The sequence below is a fragment of the Gorilla gorilla genome, chromosome 4 (assembly GCF_029281585.2).
Source record: "Gorilla gorilla gorilla isolate KB3781 chromosome 4, NHGRI_mGorGor1-v2.1_pri, whole genome shotgun sequence".
NCBI lineage: Eukaryota > Metazoa > Chordata > Mammalia > Primates > Hominidae > Gorilla > Gorilla gorilla.
Genome location: NC_073228.2, coordinates 82,809,382 through 82,835,107, shown reverse-complemented (window position 1 = coordinate 82,835,107; position 25,726 = coordinate 82,809,382). Strand labels below are relative to the sequence as shown.

Here is a 25,726-nt window from a genome sequence, read left to right as displayed (position 1 = left end):
CACAGACCTTCAGCGTAAAGACCACCCATCCTGACCCTCCTGAGCAGATGGTTGTGAACTGACCCCTCTGCTCTCTCTAAAGTTGTTGTTCTCCAACCATATTAACTCCCTCACCATCTGAATGTTTAATGCTGTCACCGGAACTTTGCCAGGAACACTTGTCCTGGTCTTACTCCCCTTACCTGCCTGCCTGCCCAACACACACACACACAGCCAACCCCCTCTCCTTTGGGTTTCTCAGTGACATCTGTGCATCACCTCCAGGGAAACAGTGGAGTGAGCTGTTAAGAGCTAGACTGCCTGGGTCAGTATTCCCAGCTCCAGCACTGTGTGTAACTCTGGGAAAGGCATTTCACCTCCTTGGGCCTCATCTTCCTCATCTGGGAAATAGGTTACCTGCATAATCCCTGCGTTGTGGCGTTGTGGGGAGGTTAAATGAGTCACTTCACACAAAATGCTTTGCAAGGTGCCTGACAGAGAGGAGGCCCTCAGTAGGAGCTGGCTGTCACTCCAGATCTCTTTCAGTTAGTTGCTGTTTTGTGGTGCTTAGCAAGGCACCTAAGGCCCAAATGGGAGTTAGTGTTGATTGAAGGAACAATGGAATATGTGATTTCCAGGCCTGCCACTCTCGGAGTGCCCCACTCCCATCTGCTATAGACTCCAGGGGCTGCAAGGTGGGCAGGGGTGGAATCTATAGGAATGTGAGGACTGTCTGCAGAGTGAGCACATCACATAATTTTCAAACACATGTATGTGCTGTTCTCGTGAATAAAAATAGGGTCATTGAAAAGCATGATTGCGCTTGTGGCTTTCTGGCCACCAGTAATACAAGTAGGATGGCACATGGGTTCTGGGAAATGTTTGGATGTTGAAAAGCAATCTCCGTGCCTGAAAAGGCTGGGAGCTGCTGCCTCACTCTCCCCTGGCACTGTGCGCTGCTTCTGCAGTGCCTGTGCTCTCCAGCGGGGAGGGAGCACCTGCCCTGTGATGTGATGGGGAAATCTATCCCATGTCTGAGGTGTCACTTGACGTGTGAGGAATTGATTAGGTGCTATCACTTGGCCCAGCCACAGCAGCATCCGATGAGGTTCAATTCATCACATCACTTCAGACTCCCAGCCTCCGCTGCCTTGTAACACATACTCTGGCTGCTCATGAATTTCAGACAGCAGCGCTTTTCATTTCCACTACTTAGTGCTGAGTTGCAGCCTCCTCGCGTCGCCTGAGAAGTGGCAACTGCAGGCTGCAATGCGGAGGGGTCTTTGTTTGGTCCCCAAGTGGGGGTGCGCTTTGCCTTTAGAGTACCCGGATAGCTCCAGGGGTCTAATCAAAAACCTCTCCCCACTGACTTCCAGGATAGGGGGAACATTTCAGAAGAATGAGCTCACCTCTCATTTTCCACAAGAATCACTTCCAATGTAAATGATTAAAATGTAATAAAAGCAAACAGGACTGATGAGCAAGAAAGCTACAGCCTGCCACGCTGAGTCGTGCTGGACGTTTCCAGCAGAGGCGTGCCCATGAAGGCTGCAGTTCACCTATGGATGTGCAGCTGCATCGCCAGATTCTGGCACTTGTGCCCAGGGCCCAGCCTTACCTCCAGCTGCTCCACCAGCTGCATCTCCAGCGTCATGAGCGCATCGAACAACTCACTGATGTCAGCACTGCATTCTAGGATCATCTTCTCAATGTTGGGCAGTTCCGACTCCTCTCGAATGGCACTTAAACTCTAGAAACAATAGACTGCACTTTAGGAATCAACAACTAAGTGTAATTAGATAATGGCAGGTGGCAATTTGGTTTTGTGGGTAAGAATTTGGACTCGAGTCAGCCTGCCCAAGTGCAAGTCTCAGCTTTGCCATTTGCTGGCTCTGAGAGCGTGTAGAAGCTACCTACCCTCTCCATGCCTCAGTTTCCTGGTCTGTAAAGTGCGATTGATAGCCCCTACCCTTGACACAAGTGAGAGAACACATGTGAGGCTCTTTGAGCACTAGCAAGTGCTCACTCCCTGTTAGCTCAGGTTTTTATTAGAGGCTGGTAGGCAGGGTAGAAGGAGCCATGGCTTTCATGGTGTTCAGAGCATTTCACACCAAAATATGCCGCTTTGGCATAGTGATTATTTTGAGTTAAAGATACTTGAAGGCCGGGAGCGGTGGCTTATGCCTGTAATCCCAGCACTTTGGGAGGCCGAGGTGGGTGGATCATGAGGTCAGGAGATCGAGACCATCCTGGCTATCACAGTGAAACCCCATCTATACTAAAAATACAAAAAAAAAAAAAAAAAAAAAATTAGCCAGGCATGGTGGCGTGTGCCTGTAGTCCCAGCTACTCAGGAGGCTGAGGCAGGAGAATGGCGTGAACCTGGGAGGTGGGGCTTGCAGTGAGCCGAGATTGCGCCACTGCACTCCAGCCTGGGCGACAGAGTGAGACTCTGTCTCAAAAAAAAAAAAAAAAAAAAAAAAGATACTTAAAAACAGAAAATGCAAAGAGGACACCCTGACCTCCGACCTCCCTTTTTCTTCCTGAAAGCAGAAGTTAAATCTCCCATGGGAAAGGTGCCCTCCCTGTACCAGGAGGAAAGAAACCATTCTTTTTTTTTTTTTTTTTTTTTTTTTTTTTAAGACGTAGTCTCACTCTGTCACCCAGGCTGGAGTGCAGTGGTACAATCTCGGCTCACTGCAACCTCTGCCTCCTGAGTTCAAGCAATTCTCTGCCTCAGTCTCCTGAGTAGCTAGGATTACAGGCACCTGCCACTATGACCGGCTCATTTTTTTTTGTATTTTTAGTAGAGACGGGGTTTCACCATCTTGGCCAGGCTGGTCTTGAACTCCTGACCTCATGATCCACCCACCTCGGCCTCCCAGAGTGCTGGGATTACAGGCGTGAGCCACTGTGCCCGGCCAAGAAGCCATTCTTATCATCAGAGGGAGGGAGTCCGGGCCAAGGGGAATCTGTGTGAACAAACCTTGTTAAACTAACGCTCATCTGCCTTGTCGCTTCTCCACGATGAACTGCCTTAGCCCAAACCTCTTTGTCTTGTCACATTCTCACAATTCACTACTCTCTGTCCAATTAAGTATATAAGCTTTCGGCCCTAACGGCTTCTTGAGCCTTCATTTTGCTTGTGAATGCTCCCATGTACATGTACAAATTACTCAATAAAATTTGTGTGCTTTTTTCGTTTGTCTTATGTCAGTTTAATTCTTGGTCCCAGTCAGTGACCCTGATAAGCTAGAGGAAAAAATTTACCTGCCTTACAACTTCAGAGTTAGGTGAACCTGAATTTGAATCCTGCCTGGGTCACTTAGCAGTGTGACCTTGAGAGACCCACTTTCATTTGCTGACTCAGTTTCCTCACTGTAAATGGGGAGAAGCATCTCTGCCTCACCGGGTCCTGGGGCTCAGAGGCCGTGTACAGGAAGCACCTGGTGCACAGTGGAGCTCGGCTATCGGAGGCTCCTATAAAAGGCCTATCACAGGCACAGGCCAGGAAAGACCCTGGCAAGGAAAGATAGTTCCAGTCTTTGAGGAGATGAATTGAACCCACACAGAACCCCAGTGAGCAAGTGGAAGCTACTGCTAAATAGATGCTGAGCCCTTTGGAATGAGGGGGTGCTCAGAGGGTATATGGCAACCTGGGGTCCAAACAGCACTGACTACCAGCTGCTTACTAGCAAAGGGCCTGGGTTACCACCAACACCAGATGTGATTTTGGCTTGTTTTTGTTGATGCCTGGTATTAGTCATGAAGGAGGATGGAGTAACAGCATGATTGAGGGGGGCGAATGACATAATAATAGCTACCCTGTCTGGAGAAAAACCAGGCTCGATCCCTACCTCAAGCCTTACATGAAAACAAATTCCTGATGAAGATTCAAATGTAAAAAATTAAACCATAAAAGTGCTAGCAGAAAACCTGGGAGATTTTTTTTTTCTTTGAGACAGTCTCACACTGTCACCCAGGCTGGAGTGCAGTGACGTGATCTTGGTTCACTGCAACCTCTGTCTCCCAGTTTCCAGCTATTCTCTCGCCTCAGCTTCCCAAGTAGCTGGGATTATAGGTGCCTGCCACCATGTCCAGTGAATTTTTGCATTTTTAGTAGAGATGGGGTTTCACCATGTTGGCCAGGCTGGTCTCAAACTCCCGACCCTCAGGTGACCCGCCCGCCTTGGTCTCCCAAAGTGCTGGGATTACATGCATAAGCCACTGCGTCCAGCCAAACCTGGGAGATTTTTAACAAATAATCTGAGATCTTGCCAAATATAACCAGAAGATTGGTAAATTCTACTACCTTAAAAATTTTTAAATTCTTTTAAATTTATTTATGTATTTACTTTTAAGATGGGGTCTTACTATGTTGCCCAGGCTGCTCTCAAACTGCTGGGCTCAAGCGATCTTCCTGCCACAGCTTCCCGAAGTGCTGGGATTACAGTTGTGAACCACCTCCCCCAGCCAAAAAAATTTTTCATTCTGAATGGCAAAAGCACCACAGACAACATTGCAAGATAAAACACAATCCGGGAAAAATATTTGCCATTCATTTCACTGACACAATCTACAAAGAGCTCCTACAAAGTAATAACATTTTTTTTCTTTTTTTGAGACAGACTCTCACTCTATTGCCCAGGCTGGAATGCAGTGGCATGATCTTGGCCCACTGCAACCTCCACCTCCTGGGTTCAAGTGATTCTCCTGCCTCAGCCTCCCAAGTAGCTGGGATTACAGGCATGCATCACCACCCTGGCTAATTTTTGTATTTTTAGTAGAGACAGGGTTTCACCATGTTGTCCAGGCTGGTCTCGAACTCCTGACCTCAGGTGATCCACCCACCTTGGCCTCCGAAAGTGCTGAGATTACAGACGGGAGCTACCACGCCCAGCCAGGTAATAACTTTTTAAAAAAGAAAGGTCTGGTCTGATGGTAGTAGGTTATCAGAACTTATTAAATTTGGTGTCACTAAAGTTGGTATACAGTCTCCCACTGCTAAATTTGACTAGCTAAAAAAAAAAAAGAAAGAAAAAGAAAAAAGGAAACAGCCAGGTGTGGTGTTGTGTTCCTGTAGTCCCAGCTACTCAGGAGGCTGAGGCACGAGGATTGCTTGAGCCCAGGAGTTCAAGGCTGCAGTGAGCTATAATGGTGCACTGCACTCCAACCTGGGCAACGGAGTTAGACCCTATTCTGAAAATAATAATAATAAATAATTTAAGAAGAGAGAGAGAAACCAAAAACCAAATAGAAAAGTGGGCAAGGGCAAAATATAAGTACAAATAATTCACAGAATAAAAAACACAAATGGTTGTAAAACATGTAAAACGTGTTGCTCATCCCCACTTAAGAGAAAATAAACGCATACTCAGGGTGCACAGATTGGCAAACATGAGGAAGCCTGTGACACTGGCCTGATGACGGCTGTGGAAGGTACAGGTTCTGTAGGTTACAGTTGGACAATAACCATGAAAAAAACCAATGCACAGTTCCACTTCTAGGACTTCATCCTGCAGGTCAAACTTGCACCAACTTATTCAGTGGAACACTAAAAGAGCAAAAGGTTGGGAAAAAACCTAACTGTACATCAACAGGGACTGGCTAAATAATTATGGCTCACCCATGCAATGCGATATTTTAGCTATAAAAAAAAGAAGCTACTTTTTTTTTGGAAGGCTCTCGAAGATGCATAATATAGGAAAGCAAAGTACAGAACAAGGCATGCTATGCACACACACACTCACGCGAAAGCAAAGTACAGAACAGGGCATGCTATGCACACACACACTCACGCGAAAGCAAAGTACAGAACAGGGCATGCTATGCGCGCGCGCACACACACACACACACACACACACACACACACACAGATACAGGAGTAGGAGGGAGACCGTATCCCCCAGTGGCCATTCTTCAGGCTGTGCCATGTGCACACACCACTCATTCGAGAGTGCAGCCGACTACACACAGACATGCTGTCATCCTTTTGGGCTGACTCTGCTCCAGGCCTTGCACAAGTGCTTTCCCTCTCTGTCTCTGTTTCTCACTACAGTTCTTCAAGGTGGTTATCTCTGTTCTGCAAATGAGGAAATGGAGGCTAGGAGAGGGTCAATAATGTTTCTCTGGGTCACCAGTGAGGAGTCTGCCTGAGCCCCAAGCCTTACATGGCTGCAGCATGACCCTGAAATGTGACTCACTGGGCACCTGGAGCAGCGCACTGTGTGCAATGGATGAGGCCTAATGGGGATGAGTGGGAGGAGCGTAGGAAAACCTATAGGAGAGGGCCTGTCAGGGAGGGAACTGGAGGTCTGCAGGGCCTATGGGGTCTTGGGAACTTCCAAGTCAGTGGCCTCTATCTAGGCTGTGCATGGAAAGCACCCAGGGAACAATGGAAAATCCCTGTGCCAGGCCACAGGGTGCTGCTGGGCCTGAATGTGAGCACATTTCCAGGGCCCGGGGACTCCGCGTGCAGGCTGAGCAGGATCCACTGCTCTTGGCTCTAGAAGGGGAGCACTAGGATAGTCAGCTCGTCCGAGGTCGCCTTTGAGGAGCTGGCCCACAATGAAGGCAGGTGCCTGAACGGAGGAGCAAATGGCATGTTCCATGTTCCAAGTCAGGCTTGGCATGGCCCACATCCTGCTTCTGCAGAGGGACTCGCTGCTGAGGGGCTGGGTCCCTGCACCAGGCCTCAGGAAGAGCCAGCTAGCTGACACTCCCAAGCCCAGTGGCTACAGGGACCAGATAAATGTCAGGAAGGAAGGCTGGACAGGGACTGCGGGACTGGAGACATGACCTGTCCAGAGGGGACAACTGCCACTCAAGCCCTGATGACAGTTGCTTCCAGAGAAGCTGGCAACCACAATTTTTTTCTGTGAAATCTGCTAGTTTCTAATGTCAGCAGGATGTTCGAAATGTTTTAAAACCCTATTCAGGCCAAATAAAACACATATATGAGCCAAATGTATTCCTCTGCTGACAGTTTTGAACTTCTGGTTGAATGCAGTAACCCCTGCTCCCTAAAATATAACAAGGAGGGTCTTGAGAATTAAATCACACAACATGTGAGGCCCTGGAGGTTAATGAGACAGGAATGGGGGTGGCCGTTGGGGAGGCAGGAAGCACATGGGAGTGGATCACCAACTCCATCAGATCTGAACTTGCACATCGAGGGACTTTGCTCTACTTTAAGTTCACAACAAGGAAGGGCCTTAAGTTCACAACAAGGATGGGCTCCCTAAAGCCCCTTATGCTACAAGCAAGCTTGGTGTGTGTGAACAGTTTTTTGAGGAAAAAGAAGGTCCACAGCTTTCCTTAGCATCGCACAAAGATCTGTGATTTACAACAGGCTAAGCATCCTGTCTTTAAAAGTAATGCCAACTCAAAGAGGCAGCTGCCATCAAATACAAAGATTGGTGCCCTTCCCAATGGCCCCTGCTTGGGCTGGACCCCATGGCCTGGTTAGGCTGAGTCCTGACCACCCAGAGTCTTCTCCTTTGCTGCTCCTAGTGGGTGGAGGAACGCCCTTCCTCCCCATGATCTTTTCTTTCTTCTGTGAGCCTCAGCCTTCCCTAAACTACCCAGCCTGAGATAAGGTGCCCCTAGGGCACCCCCAAGGCTCCCCAGGCTTCCCTCCAGGATGGCACTGATCCCTCTGCTTGCTCAGCTGGGGGGTGGGGCCTGGGCCTGGGTCTGAGCCCCACAAGGGCAGGAACCATGTCCAGTGTGGCTCCAGCTTCTTAGGATCAGGCAAAGAGTAGAGCTTAGAAAATGTCTATTAAATGAATGAATGAATAAAAGGATGGTAATCATTACTGTCAAAATAGTAATGGTCATACTAATACTGTTATTAATAGTAACAACGATGATAAGTTGGGGGGTAGGGCCGACCTTGAATCCCAAGGGCGCTTTGTGTGACAAAGACCCACAGGCCACACGTCAAGCAGTGGGGAGCTGTGGTTGGTGGTGCTGGTGTAAGGCGGGCCTTGGCTCTGCCACTGATTAGCTGTATGATCTCTGGCAAATGGGGACAATAACCATTGGCCTCAGGGGTCATCAGAGGGTACAGGAGTTGCAGCCCCCCTACAGTGGGAGTGGCAAGAGCAGGGAGGGCCTACAGCAGGAGACAGGGAGGGCCTCAGGAGGCTCGGGGCCTACCGACAAGTGCTTCTCCTCGAACTTGGCAATCTTGCGTTTGCCCTGCTCCTGGTTTTCCTGGATGGCCTCATGGACACATTCACTGAAGGTGTCCAGCTCTGTTTTCCGCTTCTCCTGCTGTTTCAGGCCATACTCAAAAATATTCACGCAGATGATGACAAACTTGTCCTTGTAGGTGAGTGGCTGTTAAGGAAGCCCACAGCTATTTCAGGAGCAGGCTGCGGAGGGCACGGCCAAGGTGTTGGTAACCCTGGCACAGTGCACAGACTGTGCGCTCAACAGTGTGTGAGACTCAAACTCCTGGTCTCATTTGGTTCATTTGGTGGATGAAGAAATCAAAGGCCCAGAGAGCCAGGATTGAGATGTAGGTAAAATGTGTGTTTGGTGCATCCCCACCCTCAGCCTGAGGGATTCAGGAATGGGGCCTGTGTGAAGGAAGGAGGCAGAAACCATTGGGGAGTCTACAGAGCAGAAGGCAGACATGCTCAGAGAGGCCCCAGAAGAGAGGCCTGGGGACCCTGGGGGCCTGCGAGCCGGTCCCAGCTGGGGAAGCAGGCAGTGTGCGTTTCTGTCTCTGGTGTGCTATCTGGAAGGGCACCCTTACTGAGGGCCTGTCTTGGTGCTCAGGGGCTGTAGCTGTGCTGGGGATGTTCAAGTCCTGGCTCTGCCACTGCTTCCAGGACCCACCCTGGCAAGTCACTTCACCTCTCTGGGCCTCAGTTTCCTCATCTGCAGCTGAGGGTACAAAAGGGCCTGCCACATGGAGTCCTTGGAGTCAACCAGGTAAAGCCTACAGGACCTTGGTGATCCTGTGGGATGGAAACTGATGCCCGGAGAGATGAAATGCCTTGCCCAAAGTCACACGGCTACACAGGGCTACAGCCAATGCAAACCTGGGTCACCAGCTGGCAGAAACAACCCAGCTCTGGAGCCCTGCTCTTCACTGTTCCTCACCACCCTGCCCTCATTCTTTCCAGAATGTCAGGTGTGTTTGGTTTTTTTTAGAGATGGTGATATGGTTTGGCTGTGTCTCCACCCAAACTCATCTTGAATTGTAACTCCCATAATTCCCATGTGTTGTGGGAGGAACCCGGTGGGGGGTAATTGAATTATGGGGGTGAGTCTTTCCTGTGCTGTTCTCATGATAGTGAATGAGTCTCATGAGATCTGATGGTTTTAAATATGGGAGTTTCCCTGCACAGGCTTTCTTTCTTTGCCCACTGCCCATGTAAGATGTGACTTGCTCCTCCTTGCCTTCTGCCATGATTGTGAGGCCTCCCCAGCCATGTGGAACTGTAAGTTCAATTAAACCTCTTTCTGGCTGGGCGCGGTGGCTCACACCTGTAATCCCAACACTTTGGAAGGCCGAGGCAGATCACCTGAGGTCAGGAGTTTGAGACCAGCCTGACCAACATAGTGAAACCCAGTCTCTACTAAATACAAAAAACTAGCCAGGTGTGGTGGCGCATGCCTGTAATCCCAGCTACTTGGGAGGCTGAGGCAGGAAAATCGCTTGAACCCAGGAGGCGGAGGTTGCAGTGAGCCGAGATTGCGCAATTGCACTCCAGCCTGGGCAACAACAGCGCAACGCTGTCTCAAAAACAAAAACAAAAACAAAAAAACAAAAAAACCAAAAACCTCTTTCTTTTGTAAATTGCCCAGTCTCAAGTATATCTTTATCAGGAGCGTGAAAACAGACTAATACAGATAGGGTCTCACTACATTGCCTAGCCTAGACTGGTCTCAAATTCCTGGCCTCAAGCAATCCTCCTGCCTTGGCCTCCCAAAGTGCTGGGATTATAGGCATGAGCCACCTCACAGGCCCAGAATGTCAGGTTTTTGAGTGAATTTTTCTCTATCCAGTGAAGGTGGCTCCATAGACTCACCTGTGACTGGATGCCTTAGCTCAGAGCTCTCAGATCCAGGAGCTCCTTGATTCTGTCCTGAGTCCCTCAGCTCACAACTTAAGCCCATTGATCGATGGTCACAGCCACAGCCCTAATGACAGGTACCAACCACGTCCTCTAGGCTCCAGGCAACTGGGGAAAGAATGAGATTCTCAGGCCCCACAGACAAAGCTTCAAAAGCTGGCCTCTAATGGGGTGACCCTGGACAGCCAAGCTATGTTTCCCCAACTATAAAATGGGGTTAATGATAGTACCTGCCTAGTGGGGTGGTTGAGAAAACAATAAATGCCAGATCCAAGTGCACAACAAGAACAAGTGAGTATGGCTAATGAGAACACATTTCAATCCATTTCTCCACCTCTGAAAACCTGGCTTGCCAAACATGGCCAGCCCATGCCATGCTGACCAGATACTCCACATGTCCCTGAAATCCAGACAGCATCTCCCCCATGCAGCTCAGCTGACCGGACTCTGAACTGCCTGTTGGGTACATTACTCTCAAGTGGAGATTTTACCTCCCAAGGTCTTACAAGAGAGATGAAGAAACTGAGGCCTAGAGTGGAAGGGGCCTTGCCAAGGCAGGCTGGTGGCACAGGCTCTGAGACAGCCATGAACTCAGAAGGATATGTCTCAAGGAGCTCACCGACACCAGGCAGGTAGGACAGCTTGTTGCCCTCTGAGTCCTCAGCGTACATGCTGTCAAACAGGAAGGAGCCGTTCAGGTGTTCCACAAACGCAGTCTGCGGGCAGAAACACACGTAGGTAGGACGGCTCCTGTCAGGGGCCCCTGCATCATCTCACAGGCCCATGAGGAAGGCAGGTCAGGAGGGAGCATGTTCCAGACAAAGAGAATGGCATGTGCAGAGGTGCAGAGGCATAAAACTGCAGGCTGTTTCCAGAATGTTATACATTTCTCAGTCTGTTTGCAAGGAAGGGTGGAGACTGGTGGGAGAGAGGCCAACTGGGTCCAGTCATGAATTCAGGGCCATGCTGGGCTACAGGACCTGAGCCGTTCCTGGCATGTCATGGGGAACTGCCTTAAGGGTCTTAAGGGGCCTCTGACAGACTGTTTTTAGCACATTCTCTCCAGCAGCTGGAGGCAGGAATGCCAATAAGGAGTAGGGTCAGGGTCTGGACTGAGACGGAGCTGGCCCTGGGGCAGACAGCAGACGAGCCAGGAAGGGAGAGGGCATCAGGCCCTGTGGAGGGAGCATGATTTCTGTGTTTTCAGAGCCTGGGGATCCCTGCGGACCGTTTTACTTGATCAGTGCCCTCTTGTGGGCATCTGAGGGGGCCGAGGGCGTGCAGCCTGCCAGAGCAGTACCTTGTGCTTCTCTAGCTCCTCCCGCCGCGCCTGCTCGTCCTCCAGCTGGGCCTGCATCAGGTTCTCCCGGTGCTTCAGCTCGTCGATGCTGTACTGGTGCTTAGCCTCCGCAAGCTCTTTCTGACCAGGGAACGGGAGTGGCATTGTTACCAGAGGTTCCTCCGAGCCACGCCGCCTCTGCCATGCCGCCTCTACCACGCTGCAGCCTCCCGCGCATGGGCAGGGGTGTTGCACAGGGGCCTGCATGAAGGCTGTGAAAGCCATGAGGTCTCGTGGATGAGAATGCCCATCTCCTGATGACCCTCACCCGGTTTTTGTGAGCGCAGGGAAATCAGGGAAAGACCAGGAGGAGCGGAAGGCAGCGTGGCAGGCTGGGGTTCCCGGGGCCATCTCCAGGGCAGGAGCCACAGCAATGGAGCGCTCCCCTCGCCCCAGACTGGGTGTTCTCCACAGAGGACTTGCTCTCTCACTCCCAACAGCCCTCAGCAGGCCTTCTGGCCCTCTTTTAGGGAAGGAGGACAACAGGACAGAGGTAGAGTGAGGCCATAGGGCTGGTCACGAGGGTCTGGCCCTTGGCTCTCTCCACCGCACTGGCTCATGCCCCTGTACCTGGCCAGGAATGCTGGCACCTCTAGAACTCAGTCCCCGTCCCCCAGCTCACTCCATGTGCCCCAGGTGATCCCACCTGTACCATGGATTCAAGTACTGCCAATTGGCAATCCTCAGATGACACTCAGGTCTCTACCTCCAGCCCTGACTCTGCCCCTGAGAGCCAGGCCTGAGCCTCTGATGGCCTGGTTCCCTCTGGAGCTCAGCTGTTAATATTGCTCCTGGGATGACACCAACTTAGGGTGAATCCTGGCTTGGCCTTGAGCCAGTGATCCTGGCTGCTTGCCCTCCTTGGGACTCCTCAACTTCTTTTCTTTTCTAATTTTTTAATTTTTTCACTCTGTTGCCCAGGCTGGAGTGCAATGGCAACTTCTTAGTTCACTGCAGCCTCAAACTCCTAGTCTCAAGCGATTCTTCTACCTCGGCCTCGTGAGTAGCCAGGATTACTGGTGTGTGCCACCACACCTGGCTAATTTTGGTAGTTTCTGTAGAGATGGGGTCTCCCTATGTTGCCCAGGCTGGTCTTGAATTCCTTGGCTCAAGCGATCCTCCCGCCTCAGCCTCCCAAAGTGCTGGGATTACAGGCGTGAGCCACTGCTCCCAGCCCTCCTCAGCTTCTTCATCTGGAAAACTAGACAGTGCAGGATCGCTGTGAGGTGGCCCTGGGACAGTGTGTGGAAGAGGCCTGGCCCCTGGGAACGCCCACAAAACAGTACTTACAAGGGTGCTGCTGGAATCACTCTGACAGAGTCAGGTAAAGGGATTAGGAAGAGGGAGCTGCCCTTTCTCTCCTAGTTGTGGGCAGGGGAAGCTACTCTTCAATGCCCCTTTTCCAAGAAACCTGGGGGCTTGAGGACTCTGTCTCACAGGGCTGGGAGACTGAGCGGGAGACACTTGCTGTGTGGTCATCAATGCGCCGGTAGTCCAGGTACACGAGGTCGGGAAGGTAGGCACAGATGAACATCTTGTAATCCTCTGCCTCAGAGATAGGGTTCCTAGAGAGGCTGAGCGTCCGCAGGCACTTGAACCGCCGGAGGTAGATGATCTGGGGAGAAAAAGGGAGAAAGGCCCATTTTCTTGGCTGCCACAGAGTTGAAAACACAGCTGCACCTCCCTCCTCAGTACTCTTTCAGAGTCAGCCTGGCCACAGCACCATCAGCACTGGGTGGGGTGACAGGCAGTGTGCAGGCGTGGGGGTGTTCCAGGCTGGGAAGCAGTACCGAGACCCTCTGTCAGAAATGGGCTTTTCAAAGAACCAGCAGACCATGGTTCAGGTCTGCTGAACCATGTGGTGAGACCTTGAACAAATTACCCAACATCTGTGAGCTTCAATGTCCACATCTGTTAAACGGGTATAAGGATATCATGTGTGTTACAGGTGTTATAAAGACCAAGTGAAATAAGCTATGAAAAGCACTGGAAGAGTGCCTGACACCTATTCGGTAATGGGCGTTTTAGTATAGGCACACCCTTTTATTTATTTTTTAAAAATCTTTTAAATTTAACTTAATTTTATTTTTTGAGATGGAGTCTTGCTCTGTTGCCCAGGCTGGAGTGCAGAGGTGTGATCTTGGCTCACTGCAACCTCTGCCTCCCGGGTTCAAGTGATTCTCGTGCCTCAGCCTCCCGAGTAGCTGGGATTACAGGCCTGCACCACCACACCTGGCTAATTTTTGTGTTTGTAGTAGAGATGGGATTTTGCCATGTTGCCCAGGCTGGTCTCAAACTCCTAGGCTCAAGCGATCCACCAGCCTTGGCCTCCCAAAGGGTTGGAATTACAGGTGTGAGCCACCGCGCCCGGCCCTATTTTGTTTTTAAGTAGGGATGGGGTCTTGCTGTGTTGACCAGGCTGGTCTCGAGCTCCTGGTCACAATAAATCCTCCCACCTCAGCCTCCCAAAGTGCTGGGATTACAGTTGTGAGCCACTGCACCTGGCCAGGCATGCCTTTGTAGATTGTAAAGCCCCATGGAAGGTACAAATATCTTAAATTAAATGGGACCCAACTTATGGCTAACCTTGGATTCCCTGGATAACAGCTAGGGGAACATTCCAGTAACTTTATTTATTCTCCCTACACTCTATTTTTAGTAAAATGAGGAAAATGTTAACCAGGTAGTTAATATTAGATTGGTGCAAAAGTAACTGTGGTTTTTGCCATTAAAAGTACTGGCAAAAAAGTATTTTAAAAAAGCAATACTTTGGCCGGGTACAAGGCTCACGCCTGTAATCCCAACACTATGGGAGGCTGAGGCAGGCGGATCATGAGGTCAGGAGATCGAGACCATCCTGGCTAACATGGTGAAACCCCGTCTCTACTAAAAATACAAAAAAAGAAATTAGCCAGGCATGGTGGCAGGCGCCTATAGTCCCAGCTACTTGGGAGGCTGAGGCAGGAGAATCGCTTGAACCCAAGAGGCGGAGGTTGCAGTGAGCCGAGATTGCACGACTGCACTACAGCCTGGGTGACAGGGCGAGACTCCATCTCAAAAAAAAAAAAAAAAAAAAAAAAAAGCAATACTTCATTGGATAGCATCTAGACACTGTACTATGCAAAAGATAGAAAAAAAATCTAGCATGCTTTTCTGAGTGAATTTCTGCCAGTCATTTATTAGTCACCTAGCAGCAAACACTATTAGTCACCTAGCAGGCCTCCGGCATGTGCTAAATTATGAAGATACAGTGGGGAACGAGGCCTATGGGGTCCCTGCCCTTATGGCAAGAGCACATATTTTAGAAGTGGGGGAAAAATGTTTTCTTTTTAATTTATTATTATTTTTTTGAGATGGAGTTTTGCTCTTGTCACCCAGGCTGAAGCGCAGTGGCGCGATCTCGGCTCACTGCAACCTCCACCTCCCAGGTTCAAGCGATTCTTCTGTCTCAGCCTCTGGAGTAGCTGGGATTACAGGCACCCGCCACCACACCCGGCTCATTTTTATATTTTTAGTAGAGATGGGTTTCGCCATGTTGGCCAAGCTTATCTCAAATTCCTGACCTCAAGTGAGTCGCCCACCTTGGCCTCCCAAAGTGCTGGGATTACAGGTGTGAACCACCGGGCCCGGCCAAATGTTTTAAAAAGTAAATAAAACCATTATGCTTTGAGTTAAGTGCTATAAGGAACATCAAGATGGCACCCTGAGAGAAAAATAACAGGGAGGCCTCTTTCAGTTAGGAGATTCAGAGGTCTCTCTGGGGAGGTGACATTTAATCTGAGACCTGAGGGAGCCAGCCGCAGAAGAGCAGAGGAGAGCACATTCCTGGAAGCCAAGACAGCACAGGCAAGGGCCCCAGGCAGCAAAGAACTTGGCACGTGCCAGGCACTGAGCAAAGGCCAGGGTGGCTGCAGAATGAGGGGAGAGGGCTGGGAAGAAGTTGAGATGGGAGTAGAGACAAGGTCAGGGGCTGATTCATGCAAGACCATGCATGGGTTTGGATGCTGCCTGTCTAGCATGCAGGGCAAACTTGAGACTCCACCACCTCTGTGGCTTGACCCAGCGGAACTGCTAGTGACAACTCGGTGCTTCCCACCCCAGGCCGTTCATGTAAGCCCAGCCTGGCCATCACCCAGACATGATGTTAGTCTGAGGGTCAGTGTAGACCCTCAGGGGGCTTGATCAGACTAAAGGGCCACTGTCGGAAGGAGAGTTCTTGCTCTCTCCATCTTGCTAGATGCAGACAAGGAAGCCCGTGTCCTTGACTGCAACCATTAAGAGAATCAAGCTCTGGGGAGATGCTGAGGATGGCAGAGCCCAGAGGCAGAAGGAACTCACGTCCTTGAAGGTCTGCTGATAAGCACCCCTTCCTTGCAGTGCCAATTGTCACGCCACTAAATGCCCTTGTTGTTTGCCGCAGGGGCTCAGCTTACCTCTGGCTTCAGCTGTAGCCATGAGAGACCTTAGCTGGCAGCGTCCTATCTCATTACTCACTTTCTGCCTCAGAGATATCTCTGAAGCCAAAGAAGACCACCCAGCCCAAAAGCCAGGTGGCAAGAAAGTTAATCCCCCTGGGGTCTCCCTCAGCTGTTGCGGGAATCAAATGCCTTAGGCTCCTGTCCTTAGAGGGTCACTTCTGGGAGGCATTCTGGACACTTCTGAGGCCAGGGGAATCCTCCCTCGTCACCTGCAGCAGCAGTCTCAGTGACACGCCTGTGTGTTGGTTCTTCCCTGCCTCCCTTACTCCAGCTTCCTGAAGCCACCTCTCAAACCAGCCACCTGCGTGCAAGTCCCTGCCTTACCTCTGCTTCCAGCCAGTTTGGGGACAGCTTCTCTTACCTGCAGGTACAGTATCTTTTCTGGTCACACTGTCCTGGGGTAACCCATTCTCACAATCCCCCTCAAATCCACCCTCATGGGGGTGAATTCCTTCCTAAATGTAGACCTGCCCCAAATACATCTCAGACAGAAGCCTCCTCGGCTCCCACTGCTTCTCTGGCCATCCTGACTGACTGCAGCGAGGCCCGGCCACATCCTGAGCCCAACCCTGTACCACACACCTTTGACCTCGTCCAGGGACCCTGCGCTCCTCAACGATGCGTGCGGCCAGGCGTTCCCAACTTACCTCCAGGCCTTTGCTCACACCATTCCATCCTCCTGGGAAGCCTTTTCCTTCTGCTGGATGGCAAATTCTAGTTATCTCTCAGTGAGTCTGCATCAAGCTCCCCTCATCCCAACACTCGCAGGAAGGTCCTCAGCTATGACAGTCCTCCATTTGTTAGGAACATACCCCAGCCTGACACCGAACCAAATGCGTTACATTCATGATCCCACTTGATTCCTGCGAAAGCCTGGGCAGCAGGGTCATGGCCATCATCTCCATCTGACAGATGAGGAAACTGAGGCATAGAAGGCTTGACCCTTGGTTGGGTTTAGATGCTCCTGTCTGGCGTGCAGGGCAAACTTCCGAGACTACAGTGCCTCCTGGATTTGGTCCTGCTGGACAGACTTACATACCGGTCACAACTCAGCACTTGACCCTCCCAGGTCACTCACCTAAGCCACCATGGCCCGCAGCTGGGATCTGAACCCAGGCCACCTGACTGACCTAAGCAGAAAAGGAATCTTCAAAGGCTACTGGACAGCCCCCAGGGTTGATGGGTTGCAGAAGCAAGCCAGGAGCCATCTGATGTGTCGCCTCTGACACAGGACGACAGCTGTGGCAGCTTAAAGCTGCTGCCACACCCCCAGCTGTGTCCACTGCCACTTGTGCACACCCCTAAGCCTCAGGGTGCCCTCCTACCACCCATAGGCCTTGTTTTATTGTTCCTCAGGACACCGGCTTCTTGTCTCCTTGTGCCTTGACTATGGGGGTGTGTGCTGGTCACTCCAAAGGGACCACATCTCGTCTGTCTCTGTTCCCAGTGAGCACAGGACATACGCCCAACACTAATAGGTATGTGCCTCAGCAAATGTTTGTTAAATAAGTGCAAGACACAGGGAAAGAACCACCACTAATGTGGAGGTTGTAAATTAGTGCTCTCCAGTGAATTTTGTTGGGTTAAGCATGGTATTTAAACATGAGCAAATCCCTCATGGAGTAATCCGGATTCCTGGCTTTTCCAGGAAAATGAGAAGATCTGAACACTCAGCCTGTACTTCCCCTAGCCACAGACCCCCACTCAACCCACGGCGCTCCAAGGCTCTGCAGGTGTGCGTGAGGGCGGGCTGGGCGGCCACTCACGTTCATCATGTTGTCAATCCGGTTGTTGCCCAGCGACAACACCTGCAGCTTGACGAGGGCGTCCAGGGAGTCGATCTTGGAGATCCGGTTGTTGAACAAGCTCAGGTCCTCCAGGTTCACCAGTGTGTCCAGCCCCTCGATGGTCTCAATGTTGTTGAAAGACAGATCTGGGAAGAAGAGAGGGCTGTGAGGGTCTGCTGCCTGGGTCAGGGGATGGGCTGTCCTGAAATAAAACCATCAGGGCTACTGAGTGCCCTGTGAGCCAGCACCAAGCTGCCAGGGCCAGAATTTTGACTCACTGTCTAATAGTTTGTGATTTTTTTAGAAGCCGGGTGTGAATTATTTCCTGCAGCCTCCAATATTCACTACCCTCTCCAGTTCTGCCAATCATCCTCCTGGCTGGGGACATGTGGGCAAATACTGGTGTCTATGCTCTGCCATAGTTCTGGGAGGAAAATACTAACCCGCAGGTCTGAAGCAGTGCCCTTGGGGGTCAGGGGTAGACAGCGGTGGAGTGTCCCCTTTCCTCACACCTGTGGCATTTTAGCAAGACCACCTCCTGTGTGCTTTGCATTTACCAGTTTATCAAGCACTCATGTGTATATCCTCTGACAGCAGCCCTGAGTGGTAGTTTGGAATTTCTCTTGCTGTTTTATCATTTGGGAAGCAGAAGCTCAGAGAGACTCAGTGATTTGCCCAAAGCCACACAGCTAACCACAGTGGGGCCAGAGTTCATCTAAGGCTTCTCTCTGGACATGTGGCAGGTCAGGTTCCTCCAGCTCCATCACAGCTGTCTCAGGCTCCCTCATCAACCGTAACCTCAACCCCAACCGAGACTTTTGACTAATTCCACATCTTTGGGAATAAAAGTACCTTCCTTTTTTTTTTTTTTTTTTTTTTGAGACAGGGTCTCGCTCTGTTGTGCAGACTGGAGTGCAGTGGTGCAATCACGGTTCATTGCATCCTTGACCTCCTGGGTTCAAGTGATCCTCCTGCTTCAGCCTCCTGAGTAGACTGGACCACAGGTATGCTCCACCACATCCAGCTAATTTTTTAAAAAGGTTTGTATAGAGACAGGCTCTCACCATATTGCCCAAGCTAGTCTCAAACTCCTGGGCTCAAGTGATCCTCCCACCTCGGCCTCCCAAAGTGGGGATTACAGGTGTGAGCCACCATGTCCGGCCTAAAAGTACTTTTTCCCCACTACAGGTTTTCAGGGTTAGCTGGCAGGTGGGGCTGTTATCTTGTCCTGGAACACCAATGACCTACAGGCCAAAAATGAGCATTTTTTCTGGGCTTGGAAATATGAGCATGATAACCACAGGGTGATCACATTTAAAAGGTGATTTGGGGCTGGGCGTGGTGGCTTACACCTGTAATCCCAGCACTCTGGGAGGCCGAGGCGGGGGGATCACTTGGGGGTCAGGAGTTCCAGACCAGCCTGGCCAACCTGGCAAAACCCTGTCTCTACTAAAAATACAAAAATTATCTGGGCATGGTGGCACATGCCTGTAATCCCAGCTACTCAGGAGGCTGAGGCACGAGAACCACTTGAACCTTGGAGGTGGAGTGAGCCGAGATTGTGCCACTGCACTCCAGCCTAGGTGATGAAGTGAAGCTTTGTGTCAAAAAAAAAAAAAAAAAAAAAAAAAAGGTGATTTGGGAGATGAGTTTAACCACATCTTAATTTAGCCTCCTCCGCATATCAGGGGATGCTCACCTGTTGACATTGAGACCAATGATAACTCTGTCCTTTCTCTATGCCAGGCCCTTTAAGTGCATTACCTTGTTTAATCCTCATAGCACAGATAGCATCATCCCCATTTTATAGATGAGGAAACTGAGATTCAAATGGGCCTCATGGTAATATGCTCAAGGTAGCACAGCACATAAAGGAATCGAGGTTCGGGCCAGGTGCAGTGGCTCACGCCTGTAATCCTGGCACTTTGGGAGGCTGAGGCAGGTGGATTGCTTGAGGCCAGCAGTTCGAGATCAGCCTGGTCAACATGGCAAAACCCTGTTTCTACTAAAAATACAAAAATTAGCCACCCATGGTGGCACATACCTGTAATCCCAGCTACTTGGGAGGCTGAGGCATGAGAATCACTTGAACCTGGGAGGCAGAGGTTACAGTGAGCTGAGATTGTGCCATTGCACTCCAGCCTGGGTGACAGAACGAGACTCCATCTCAAAAAAAAGAAACTGAGGTTCACAGAGTGGAATATCTTGTGCAAAGTCAGTATGTTGGCCAAGCTGGGGTTTGAATGGGGGTCTAACAAATGCCAGGCCTGCACACTTCCTTTCCCACTGTGCCACTGGGTTCTGTTCTTGGGAGGCTTAGCCCACCCCCTAGTGGTGTGCTAGCAAGTGTTTACCAATGGGGGCTGAGGAAAACCCCTGATTTGAGGTGCTTGTTCATTTCTGTGGTGTAAATACTCCCACCGTTGGCCAATTTCAAGCTACCAGCGTGGCATCCCTGGAAGCAAAGTTGGGAAGAAATGTGTATAGCCAGCTGTTGAGAGCCAGGGCTAGCCAGCTCCAGCACATCCTCAGCCCTGTGCATGTCAGTGTGGGAGGTCGTGCTGAACCATGGGAGTGCCACCTCCCTAACCCCCATCCTCAGCACCCCAGGGATCCAGCTCTTCTGGCCGTGGTTGGGTCCCTGGGCACCTAGTGCCATGGCTGGACAAAGACCAGCTTCTGCCTATACTCTGAGGGGCAGTGTGACCTCTTAACAGAGCCTGCCCTCACTGCTCTAGCACCCCCATCCCAGGGAGCACTGGCCATCAGTCCAATGACCCTTGGAAGCGTGGATGGCCACTGCAAGGGGTTGGGGGAATGAGCTGACTAGGAAGTGTGTGTGCAGGGGCTCCAAGTAGTAGGAAGATAAGCTTCTGTTAGGGAGGGAACCAAGACCAGTATTCAGGTTTCTCTCTGGGTAAGCAGACAGAAAGAGGGAGCTGTCATGGGGCTCAGTGGTACTTGCTTTATGTCTGAGAGACAGCCAGGCCAGAGAGCTCCTGCTTAAAACCATGGCATTCATGAATCAGCATTAATGGGTGCTAGAGTGCAGAGAAATGAGAAACCTGGGACAAGAGACCTGGGCCCAGGTGTCAGAGGACCTGGCTGTGGTTTGCTTCTGCTACCTGTAGCACATGACTCCATCAAGCTGGTCAGCCTCCCTGAGCCTCAGTTGCTGCATGTGTGAAATGGCAGCAAAACCCTGCCTGTGGGTTTGCTATGGGCTTGCAATTGTCAGCACAAAGGAGGATGGGAGTGTTTGGCAAATTGGAAGGCTCACGATGCCCCAGGGTGCCCTTATTACCAGGAGACCGCCTAATAGGATGGAGGGAATGTGGGCTGTGAGGTCAGACAGGCATGGGGGTGAGTCCCAGCTCTGATACTTCTTGGTCGTGCAGCTTTGGGCAAGTGCCTGGGGCTCCCTGAGTCTCAGCTCCTCTTCTGTAGATTGGGATTATAACAGATGCCCAACTCTTAGGATTAAAATGGGGGTTAAACAAGACAGGGCATAAGGAGCTCTCAGGCCCATCACCTTCTCCCTGCTAGGGACCCACTGCCCCTCACCAGATGTGAGGATGCTCCTAAGAGGCCAGCAGAAGGAACATCTCATCAAAACCCTCCATGGCCTTGGCAGTGAGGCCTGATGTGGTGCGGTGACCTCAGTTTGCTCATCTCTATGACGGGGATGCTGTGTGAACTGAAAGACCCATATGGAAAGCATATAGGCCCCACTTAGCATGTAGTTAAGTGCTTGATACACACTAGCCTCTGTGAACATTATTCCTGGTTTGATCTGGGTCCCACCAGCCAATGGTTACCTGTCGATGGTTATCTGTCAGCCTGAGTCTAGATTAAATAGGAGTCCACAGCTGCCTCTTTGTGCCCCATCCAGACTGAAAGTTTGGGCAGATGAGAGCAGAATATTCTGTGGTCTTGTGTCTGGGCACATCTTTGCTGCACTTTGCCCAGCACAAGCCCTAGGCTTTTAAAAAATAGCAGCTTTCTTGCTCCCAGCAGGCAGAGCTTCTGCCGTACCCTGGCTAATGATGGGCCAGCAGCTGAGTGTCGCACACAATTATTGTCTCCTGGGAAGGCAATAACCTTGGCAGGGTGTCACCTTCGATTAGGGTGGACACACAGAGGAAAGGGCCTTACCCAGCCAGACCAGGTGTGCGAGGTTCTCCAGGCCCTCGATCTTCTCAATGATGTTATTGTCCAGCTGCAGCTTCCTCAAGTTCTCAAACTGCCAGAGGTTGTCTATGCGGAGGATGTCTGAAATAATGGAAGGTGATTTCAGCCTCAGGTTAGGGTCAGAGTTTTGTGCTAGTGTACAGGAGGAGTGAGGCAGAACCACACAAAAGGGACCTAGAACTCTTCTGCCCTGCCCTGGAGTACACAGGCACCCTGGAGATGTGGGCTGAGCATCGAGGAACATTGTGTCCCTATGAGGTGGGCGGGGATCGGTACTGCCACCCAGAGCCACAGAAAGACCTAATAGGTTTACTAGGGTGGGGCTAAAAAGTTGTTGGGGTGGAAGTGAGCTGGACCTCGCCTGGGCAGGAGACTCGCTTGTGCTGTTTCTGGGGCCAGGCCAGGGACTCTCCAGGAGGCTGGTCCACCTTAGGACACAGGACACAGACAGAGGCCTTCCTTCCACAGTGTGATAAATAGAATGAAAACATGTGTCTCTGTTGGTAGGAGGGTTGATCACCTCGTTCAGCCTTTTTGGAGCACTGTTTGGCAATGTTTATTGAAATATTTAAAGTCAGTGCCCTTTGAACTATAATTTCTCTACATGGAATCTATCTCCACACTGTATATATGTCCAAAGGAATCCCTCAGGCACGTAAGGGGCAGAAAAGCTCCCAAATGTCCATACGTAGGGGATGAGATAAGTCATCCATGCAAGAACGAGGCAGGCTCCTGATATCACGGAAGTGCCTGGCCCCTGTGGCCTGTGAGGACCACCCACGCCAGCTACACAGCTGGTTCATTCTGTTTGCTAGGTAAGCCAGAGTTTGGTTTCTGTCACTGGCAGCCAGGAGAGTTCTGAAAAACACATATGTATAAGTAAATATGTACTGTATATGTAACACTCTAGAGGCCAAACTTGTCTGCCAGGTTTTCCCAGAAGCCACGTACAGCTCTGTTGTTTATATGCTCCTTTTTTCCATATTTGCTTTTGTAATGATTTCTAAAATTTATAAAATTAGAATATGCTCATTAAGGGTGGGCGCAGTGGCTCACGCCTGTAATCGCAGCACTTTGGGAAGCCGAGGCGGGCGGATCACAAGTTCAAGAGATCGAGACCATCCTGGCCAATGTGGTGAAACCCTGTCTCTGCTAAAGATACAAAAAATTAGCTGGGCGTGGTGGTGCACGTCTGTAGTCCCAGCTACTCGGGAGGCTGAGGCAGGAGAATCGCTTGAACCAGGGAGGCAGAGGTTGCAGTGAGCCAAGATCGCGCCACTGCAATCCAGGTGACAGAGCGAGACTCCATCTCAAAAAAAAAAAAAAAAAAAAAAGAATATGCTCATTAAAAGAACTGAAATAATACAGAAGTGAAAGAAGTTTTCAAAATTGGTGCTGTGGGCCAGGCATGGTGGCTCACGCCTGTAATCCCAGCACTTTGGGAGGCCAAGGTAGGCAGATCAGGAGGTGAGGAGATGGAGACCATCCTGGCTGACACAGTGAAACCCTGTCTCTCCTAAAAACACAAAAAATTAGCTGGGTGTGGTGGTGGGCACCTGTAGTCCCAGCTACTCGGGAGGCTGAAGCAGGAGAATGGCGTGAACCCAGGAGGCAGAGCTTTCAGTGAGCCGAGATCGCGCCACTGCACTCCAGCCTGGGCGACAGAGCGAGACTCCATCTCAAAAAAAAAAAAAAACAAAAACAAGAGATGGAGACCATCCTGGCCAACATGGTGAAACCCTGTCTCTACTAAAAATACAAAAATTAATTGGGCGTGGTGACACGCGCCTGTAATCCCAGCTACTCTGGAGGCTGAGGCAGGAGAATCGCTTGAACCCAGGAAGCAGAGGTTGCAGTGAGCCTAGATTACGCCACTGAACTCCAGCCTGGATGACAGAGTGAGACTGTCTCAAAAAAAAAAAAAAAAAAAAATTTGGTCCTGTGGCTGGGCATGGTGGCACACATCTGTAATCCCAGCACTTTGGGAGGCCAAGGCCGGTGGATTGCTTGAGACAAGGAGTTTGAGACCAGCCTGGCCAACATGGAAAAACACTGTCTCTATAATAAAAATACAAAAATTAGCTGGTGTCCCTGTAGTCCCAGCTACTCAGGAGGCTGAGGCAGCAGAATCACTTGAACCCAGGAGGCAGAGATGCAGTGAGCCAAGATCATGCCACTGCACTGCAGCCTGGGTGACAAAGCAAGACTCTGTCTCTAAATAAATAAATAAATAAATAAATAAATAAATAAAAAATAAAAATCGGTGCTGAGGCATTGTGCCTCAGAGGAGCCTGAGCCGGCCAGTCTGCTGCATCCCTGCCACGTCCCCCACTGCGTCCCCTGCCAGGACTGACTGACCTGAGCCGGGCTGCCATGGACCACACGCCCCTGCTGTGGGAGTGGCTGCCCACCTACAACCTAGGGGCCGGCCAGGGCAACTACGCATGCAGCTTGCATGGCTACAGCGTCATCCCTGCTGCCCACCCCTTGCTGCTGCCCGCCCTCCCCTTACCTCATCACAGGGATACCCAACCACCACCCCAGGGTCTACAATGACCACAGCTGGACTATCACTTGGTACCCTGCCAATGCCATCGTCATCATGAGAGGCTGTCCCGTCTGCAGGGATAGGGTGCTGGAGGACTGCTTCACCTTCCTGGGAATCCTCCTGGCCATCATCCTGTTCCCCTTTGGGTTCATCTGCTGTTTTGCCTTGAGGGAGCAAAGATGTCCCAACTGCAGAGCAGCCTTTGCTTAAAGGGAACACCACACCTGGCTTTTCTACACCCAGCTCTCTTTTTCTAATGTACAATAATAGTTTTATTTGATTAAGCTGCAGGGCTGTTTTGTAAAGTGAGGTGCGATAGATGTGGCACGCGGGAGCCAGGGTTTCCTGGAGCGTGGAGAGGCAGCGCTGCTGCTCCTGAGGTTAATGAGAACTCAGTAAAGCACTGCTTTTATTTTTTGCAGTCTTCAATTTGAGAAAGGTGAAATATAATGTTTTCAATAAATGAGATTCATGCCAAAAAAATAAAAAATACAAATACAAATTAGTGGCTAGGCGCGGTGGCTCACACGTATAATCCCAGCACTTTGGGAGGCTGAGGTGGGCGGATCACGAGGTCAAGAGATCGAGACCATCTTGGCCAACATGGTGAAACCCCCTCCCTACTAAAAATACAAAAATTCGCTGGGTGTGGTGGTGTGCACCTGTAGTCCCAGCTACTCTGGAGGCTGAGGCAAGAGAATCACTTGAACCCGGGAGGTGAAGGTTGCAGTGAGCCTAGATCGTGCCACTGCACTCTAGCCTGGTGACAGAGCGAGACTCCATCTCAAAAAAAAAAAAAAAAAAAGCTGGGCGCAGTGGCTCATACCTATAATCCTAGCACTTTGGGAGCCTGAGGCAGGCAGATTGCCTGAGCTCAGGAGTTCGAAACCAGCCGGGGCAACATGGTGAAACCCCATCTCTACTAAAATAAAAAAGAAATTAGCCGGGCGTGGCCGCATGTGCCTGTAGTTCCAGCTACTTGGGAGGCTGAGGCAGGAGAATTGCTTGAACTCAGGAGGCAGAGGTTGCAGTGAGCTGAGATCGCACTACTGCACTCTAGCACTCCAGCCTGGGCTGGGTGGCAGAGCGAGACTCCGTCTCTACAAAAAAAAAAAAAAAAACAATAAAACAAAAAACAAAAAAAAACCATACAGTCCAGCTGCAGTTTCAATATTCATTCAGAGGGGCAGAGCCTGCCTGTGAGGTTGTGAAAGTCCCAGTGGGAAAGTGGGAAACCCCTCCTAGCTCCCCTCCCTGCACAAAGTTCTGGGGAGGACAGGGTTCTCTGACCCAGGTCCAGAGGGGCACACCGC

General features: G+C 50.7%; 1 protein-coding gene and 1 pseudogene across 2 annotated transcripts in view; one reads left to right on the top strand and one right to left on the bottom strand.

Moving 5' to 3' along the window:
• The window catches only part of DRC3 (dynein regulatory complex subunit 3), a 39,072-nt gene that overhangs the window by 10,864 nt on the left and 2,482 nt on the right, over positions 1-25,726 (bottom strand). For both annotated transcript variants that reach the window (XM_055386049.2, XM_055386050.2), the window contains exons 2-8: positions 21,830-21,946; positions 17,654-17,820; positions 12,821-13,024; positions 11,371-11,490; positions 10,676-10,786; positions 8,140-8,316; positions 1,598-1,729 (exon numbers count right to left, since the gene is read on the bottom strand). In XM_055386049.2, coding sequence (XP_055242024.2) covers positions 1,598-1,729; positions 8,140-8,316; positions 10,676-10,786; positions 11,371-11,490; positions 12,821-13,024; positions 17,654-17,820; positions 21,830-21,946 — 1,028 coding nt within the window. The remainder of the gene's footprint in view (positions 1-1,597; positions 1,730-8,139; positions 8,317-10,675; positions 10,787-11,370; positions 11,491-12,820; positions 13,025-17,653; positions 17,821-21,829; positions 21,947-25,726) is intronic.
• Positions 24,167-24,623, top strand: LOC101149726 (membrane protein BRI3-like; annotated as a pseudogene).